General features: G+C 38.4%; 1 protein-coding gene across 1 annotated transcript in view; it reads left to right on the top strand.

The window, feature by feature from the left end:
- Positions 1-2475: 2475 nt before the first annotated feature.
- nelfcd (negative elongation factor complex member C/D) overlaps positions 2476-7769 on the top strand; it is a 36703-nt gene continuing 31409 nt past the window's right edge. Inside the window, exon 1 of the mRNA XM_039734924.1 lies at positions 2476-2741. Coding sequence (XP_039590858.1) covers positions 2685-2741 — 57 coding nt within the window. The 5' untranslated portion in view covers positions 2476-2684. The remainder of the gene's footprint in view (positions 2742-7769) is intronic.

The raw sequence follows: 7769 nt of genomic DNA, 5'->3' as shown, positions 1-7769 counted from the left end.
TGGCTGCAATCAGTGCAGGATAAGGGATGCTGCAGGAAGTTTTCAAAGATGCACGATATGTTATTCAGGTAACTCTACTGCTAGCAGGATTATGTAGATGGGAATTTACTGAAGACTTAATTTTACCGTTTATCACTCATTAATACTTATGAAACGTAAATCCCGTTGTTAGCATAATGGAGGACTCACAATAGTAAAGTATAACTGTCACAGCATTTTGTCACGAGTTTTGTCCGTTTTGTTTTTCTGCTAACTAAAACGAAGGGTACAGTACAAAGAATATACATAAATAAGAATGTTAAATAGTCTTAACACTATGCAAAATACTTACTGGCTATGCCTAATTTGAAGATTGAAATTTTCACTAAAAGTAGTTTTTCTTTTCGAAAAATAAGTGCCTGAGTAAATGTTAATTAATATATTACCGGTAATTATTGTGCAAGTTTAGTGGATTTAAAAGTATTTTAATTGCATGAGTAACAGCATCTAGTGTAATACAATATAACGTTTCTGTTTAATTTTGTATTGTTAAAATTGTGTTGTGCTCCTGTTTCCTCCCACAGTTCAAAGACACGCAGGTTAGGTGGACTAATGATGTTAAATTGGCCTCTGGTGTGCGTGTTTACCGTGTTATGGGATCGTGCCCTATCCAGGGATTGTTCGTGCTTTGCACCTACAGAGGAAAAATAGGATTAAGCGTAAAAATGTCAGCACTATTTTTTCTAAATACAAATTTGAAACTTAACTAAATGTAAAGCTAATATTCTCGATCGAACAGAAGGGCAGACTATAACAGAAAATTCAAATGTGGGAATTTTTTTTTGTAAATGTTAGTGTTCTAAGGGGGTCAGTTTAAGTACATTCATAAATAAATAAATCTTTATGAAAACGTAGAAGTTAATATTATCGTTAATAAATTTGTATGTTCATTCTTTGCATGTTGTCCCTATGGCTGTGTAAGTTTCCTCCAAAAGTCCAAAGATCCATCTATTATCCAACCCGCTGAATCCGAACACAGGGCCACGCGGGTCTGCTGGAGCCAATCCCAGCCAACACAGGGCACAAGGCAGGAACCAATCACCAATCCCGGGCAGGGTGCCAACCCACCGCACACTAGGGCGAATTTATAATTGCCAATCCACCTAACCTGCATGTCTTTGGACTGTGGGAGGAAACCGGTGCGCCTGGAGGAAACCCACGTACACACGGGGAGAACATGCAAACTCCACGCAGGGAGGACCCGGGAAGCGAACCCGGATCTCCTAACTGCGAGGCAACATCGTGCCGCCCCATTCCAAAGATGCGCAGGTTAAGTGAACTGGCAAAGCTACATAGTGTGTGTTTCCCCCGTAATGGATGGGCACCCTTGTACCCTATGGCAGCTGTGATAGGCTCCAGCACCCTCCCATAGCTCTGGTCTGGAGTAAACAGGTTAGAAAATGACATGCCATGTTCCATTCTATTAATATAAATTTTGTAATCAATTTGTTATGGTGATCTTAATACTGTGTTGTGATATTAGTTAATTTAAATGCAGACTGGCCCATTAATATTTGCCATTCTAAACACTATCATCATTTGAAAACAAATTCCTATGCTTTTTTAAAAATACTCAGTATCGAAAATCTGATACATATAATACTTGTATTGGTATCGATTTCAAAAACAGTGGTAGAAATAGCACAAGATACCCCCTTTGAAGGCTAGAAGAATAAGGCGGTTCGATGAGATAAAGCAAATGGGAGTTTTATGCGAGGAATTACAGGAATTTCCTTTTGAAGCGGACAATGTGAACTATCACTCTGATGCGAGGACTATCAACTTGCGAACCAAGACGACAGTTGGAGTAAGACTTGTTCAAAATTACAGAACATATGTGTCTTTAAAATGTAGGAGGCAATTTAAGAATATCCATAAACGCATTAGAAGGACAGCCGTAATCTACAGTATTTGCACGGTGGCTGTCCCGATAACTAACCCGGGAATTTGATCGCGTGTGCTATTATACAAACTCCGCCCATTAATAAACACAAACGGATAAAAAGTAAAATAGTACAAACGGACATGTTTACATTACAGCTCGATAATAACATTATGACCGAACAAGGTTTATAACTTGAACACATTTGATCCCGTCACGGTGAGCTCGACGCCGGCTTTGTCGTGTCTTAACAGATTTGCTTTTCGCGCTAAGTTCCTGAATTTTCCTTTCTGCTAGTCTGCTTTTTTAAAATAACCCTTATGTCGAATAAATATATGGATTGACCCGTTAGGGACGAAGGGACTGAGAATCTGTATTTGTTTTAAACGTTATGACTAACAGTCCGACGAAAGTGGGCTCATGTGTTCGAGTAATTACTGACTTATTAATCAAATCGACTACTTTCACTTTACCGTGATTCACTTCCTGGAGACTTTTAATTCACAGGTCGTTCTTTCATATGGTTCTTTCAGGAGACTTTTATTTTGACATATGTGGATTACCCGAGAACCGGAAGTGTCTGTTTACGAGGCGTTTAGCTAGGATGGGTTCCGTTTAGTTTCGTATTCCTTTTTCTTTTTTTTAATAATTTCAACGGATTATTAGACAAACTGTTCTCATGTTTATCTGTTTAAAAGGACAACGCGCGTGAAGACAGGTCTCCTTTGGCAATACTTGGGATTCCTGCGGACCTTCACTTAAAATGGAAGAGGAGTACTTCAGTCCCAGTGCGGACTGGGAAGGCCAGGACGGCGGCATGGTGGGTGCTTTTGCTTAGGTTTCTTCCTGCAAGATACTTGTGTTCAGATATCGGTGGAAGGGGGAGTTAGTAAACGACTGATTTCAGGAAGTGAAAATCGAAACATTTTTTTAACAGAAGTATTTTTTATTCTGTTAAATCTAGGTATGATATTCATCCATAATGACAGTGTAATTAGTTTGCAGGTACTGAATATCGGGTGTCTGCGCATAACTTTGTTTAGTGTAAAATGCAGAATTTTTTTTCCCCATATAGCTGAGATTAAATAATGGCTGTCTAACAACCAATTGAAGTGTAGTAGTGGGAAACTGGTCACAGAAAGCCATAGACCTAGAATTACTAGACGTACGTCAACGTCGCCGCCATATTGCGAGTGTCACTGCTGTGGAGTGAAGTAATGGATAAAGATGCCTCACGCATGTGCTGCTTGGGATTGTACAAACCCCTGTATGCTCCAAACCAGATCCCGGGGGATTATATTTCATAGGAAAGGCTGAACAATTGTTTTGGTTATATTTGGCCATTAGAAAATCCCGTTTTATAATCTTAACTTGAGCTACGCAGGCCAAGCTAGCACAGCTATGCATTTATGTGCTCAAGTGAGCCTCCAAACAACGTTTTGGCTAAACGTATTTAGTCACTATGTAGATTGTTGTTAGCTGTTAACATTTTTCAAGCTTTGAAGGGTTCAGGAAGCAGTGGGAGGTAGCCCTTAGATGGGATTTTGAGAAAGCTGTCCTGTGATGTGTGCCATGCTAGTTTGGTAACAGATGCTGTACCGGCATCATATAATCAAAGCTACCACTTGCTCGCATTAAAAAAAAAAAACAACAAAGGAAGTTTGATAATTTCTTCTGAGGGTACAGTAAAGGTGGTCAAAGTAGCTGAGCGTGTTATCCGACAGTCAACATGTGGGCAAGCTGACCGTGCATCTTTGATCAGTCACTTTGTTCTTGCTGAGATTGGTTCAGATAATGTGTTTTTCTCAAGGAGCACATTGAGGAAACACAGTTTGAAATTGACAACCATCATTTTATGCTCATGACTTTAGTTGTGTCCGTCTTCCACAAACTAAGGCTGCTCTATATTGCCAGACTGAATACTCTCAAATTACAGGATCTCAGTGAGCGAGAGGAGTGTCAGTCTGTAGAAGATCAGTGACGTAGGGAGAGCAAGACTGTGGAGAGCTTTAAATGTTAAGAATGGTATTTTGTATTCAATCAATTAATCAATCAACATTTATTTATATAGCACATATCCATACAAAAAAAATGTAGCTCAAAGTGCTTTACAAAACAAATACAAAAATAGAAGACACAATAAAGAATAAACATAAGTCAACATTAATTAACATAGAATAAGTAAGGTCCGATGGCCAGGGTGGACAGGAAAAACAAAAAAAAAAACTCCTAAGAGCTGGAGAAAAAAAATAAAATCTGTGAGGATTCCAGACCAAGAGACTGCCCAGTCCCCTCTGGGCAATCTACCTAACAAGTCAAACAGTCCTCTTTGTATTTAGGGTTTTCATGGAAGGACCTGATGATGATGGTCACGTAGACTTCTGGCTTTCAGTCCATCAATGTTGGTGCATCATGATGCTTTGAGTAGGTTGTCGCCGCCACCACAAAGAAACCGGAAAAAGAAAGAGAAGAGAGAGTAGGGGTCAGTACGGATTTTGGAGCCACTGTGAATAGTTATTATGATGAATTGGACACACAGAGTATCAGGATTAAGTTAAAGTGAAGTTATAAAAAGGCCATGTTAAAGTAATGTGTTTTCGGCAGTGTTTTAAAATGCTCTACTGTATTTGCCTGGCGAATTCCTATTGGCAGGCTATTCCAGATTTTAGGTACATAACAGCAGAAGGCCGCCTCACTACTTCTTTTAAGTTTAGCTTTTGGAATTGTAAGGAGACACTCATTTGAAGATCTAAGGTTACGATTTGGAATATAAGGTGTCAGACATTCCGATATATAATATGGAGCGCGATTATTTAAGGCTTTATAAACCATAAGCAGTATTTTAAAGTCAATCCTGAATGACACAGGCAACCAGTGTAGTGACATCAAAACTGGAGAAATGTGTTCGGATTTTCTTTTCCCAGTTAAGATTCTAGCAGCTGCATTCTGCACTAGTTGCAAGTGATTTATGTCTTTTTTGGGTAGTCCTGAGAGGAGTGCGTTACAGTAATCTAGTCGACTGAAAACAAACGCGTGAACTAATTTCTCAGCATCTTTCAATGATATAAGAGGTCCAACTTTTGCTATGTTTCTTAAGTGAAAAAATGCTGTCCTAGTGGTCTGATAAATATGCGATTTAAAATTCAGATTACAGTCAACGGTTTTTTTACTTCCGTCTTAACTTTTAATCCTAGTGCATCAAGTTTATTTCTGATAAGATCATTGAATCCATTATTGCCAATTACTAAGATTTCAGTTTTCTCTTTATTTAGTTTGAAAAAATTACTATTCATCCATTCAGAAATACCAGTAAGACATTGTGTTAGTGAATCGAGAGAGTTGGAGTCATCAGGTGCTATTGATAAGTACAGCTGTGTGTCATCAGCATAGCTGTGGTAACTCACGTTGTAACCTGAGATAATCTGACCTAACGGAAGCATGTAGATTGATTGATTGTATTGTATTCAGTAGTGGACAGGCAGCCAGTGAAGTTGAGAGAGAATAAGTGTAATATGTTCAATGGATTTAGAACAGGTTATTATCCTGGCAGCAGAATTTTGAAGAGGTTGTAAGCGATGGATACGTTTTTGTGGGATGCCAGATAGAATAGCATTACAATAATCTATACGTGACGTGACTAGGGCATTAACCAATTCTTCAGTAATGTGTTGCGTAAGAACAGGGCGAAGTCTAGAATTTTTTCGGAGATTGAAGAAGGCAGTCCTAGAAATGTTACCTATTTGGGAGGAATTATTTAATAATAATAATTATTAGTAATATTTAATAATTGCCATTATTAGTGTATAAATGGATATAAATAATTACATTTAAACTATTCGCTAAAATCTGTTGTATGTAAACGATACTGTCTTAAACGCAATTGTTTTTTCATCAGAAAACCCAGTTTCCACGTCTACTTGTATTAGTTTAAATGGCACTTTTGCCACTTGAAGTATGGTGGATGTGCTGACGTATCATGTCGACTGGGCAACACAGTGAATGCGACGTCTATCTATATATGTCTATGCAGAAAGCAACAGATGTTGGCCACGCCCACTTCCTCTTCACTCTGCGAATGAACAGAATAAAGGTCCTAGATTTTTCAGGTGCACACTTAAAATTTCAAGACAGGTGGATACGAAGGACGGTTTCTGGTACAATTAAATTTAAGTAAATACGCACGTGAATAGATGTACAGTAATCCCTCGCTAAATTGTGCTTCTACTTTTGCAGCTTCACTCTATCGCGGATTTTATATGTAAGCATAACTAAATATATAATGCGGATTTTTTGCTGCTTCGTGGGTTCTGCGGACATTGGGTCTTTTTACTTCCTCTACATGCTTCCTCAGTTGGTTTGCCCAGTTGATTTCATACAAGGGACGCTATTGGCGGATGACAGAGAAGCTAACCAATCATAGCACGCAGTTAAGTTCCTGTGTGCTGAATGCAGTGTTAACCAGGAAGTCTCGTCTCGCTCATTCAGCATCAACGTGTTTCGCTGTGTAAAGAGTTGTGCTCTTTTGTGTTTATCTTTGTGCATAGTCAAGCCCTTCATTATGGCTTCAAAACGATCTGCTCCTGCTAATGCTTCAATGAGGCTACGATTCTTTTTATTTAAAAAGTAGGAAAGGAATATAAGATCTACAGCCGCAGTATCCTTTTAACCAGGGTGCAAAATGAGTTGTAAGTGGCCGTAATAAGGCAGTAGTCTGGATGGAATCTGCTTTAGGGATTTGGATTGAAGTCTGCCGGAAGAAGAACAATGGCGGCGATATACAGTTGCCTGAAGAGGCTTGTTTAGAAGGGCTGTAACGCTCTCCTTTGTTGTGCAGTAAAATTAAACTCATTGTTATCGGACAAGTCATCGTGTCATTGTTGGTGAGTAACCATAATTAATTTTCTACTTACAGTACTTAGTACATGTACGTACGTTTAGTGTCACTGTACACACATTTACTGTATACAGTTTTTCTTGCATTGTGCGTATTTATTGCTGGTGTCTATCGTAATGGCTGTAACATATGTGATATCGGAGACACTCGATATCTTTAAAATAATATTTAGGTTTTTACTGTATATAAACAGTGTGTTTACATACATAATTTCAATGAATCTTACATAACATCTAAGAGAATACAAAGGGTTTATGCTGTATAACTGTGCAGGAACTATTTAGAAACCGTGTGGGAGAGTTTATAAGGGCTTAAAATATATAAAAAATAACCATACAAACATATGGTTTCTACTTCGCGGATTTTCACCTATCGCGGGGGGGTCTGGAACGCAACCCCCGCGATCGAGGAGGGATTACTATACAGTAAAATGTAACAGATAACATGAAATGTGTATAAATACTTGTCACGGAGTATGTTTTTTGTTTGCTTCTTTATGTATTTATTTTTTAATCTATTTATATAACGATACGTATAATACCTGAAATACGCCCTGAACTGAAAACTGTCACTTTAACTCGTCAACGTTGAGAGTGCAGGTTGTAGCGAGTACTGTTTTTTGATTGGTGAATCGTCGGTTGCGCAGATAAACACTTTTCGTAACCAAGTGTAGCATTTACAGCATACTACTGATGACAAATTATTTGTTTCTTAAATTCATTTAGCCGCCTCACACACAAATACTGGTCATCTTTTTCTTGTACTCTAATCCCACGTACCCAGTCACAAATTTGAGACACAGGATTCACAAGTCAAGCAAAGTCAGCTGACGATTAACCAATCAAAACAGAACTTGCTAGAGCGCTCCCTTTCAACTTTGATGAGTGAAAGTGACAGTTTTCTTTTTAGGATTTATTTGTTTCCTGCATGTTACTAAAATAAATGATGAGATAA

The sequence above is a fragment of the Polypterus senegalus genome, chromosome 14 (assembly GCF_016835505.1).
Source record: "Polypterus senegalus isolate Bchr_013 chromosome 14, ASM1683550v1, whole genome shotgun sequence".
NCBI lineage: Eukaryota > Metazoa > Chordata > Cladistia > Polypteriformes > Polypteridae > Polypterus > Polypterus senegalus.
This window is presented reverse-complemented; position numbering and strand designations above follow the sequence as displayed.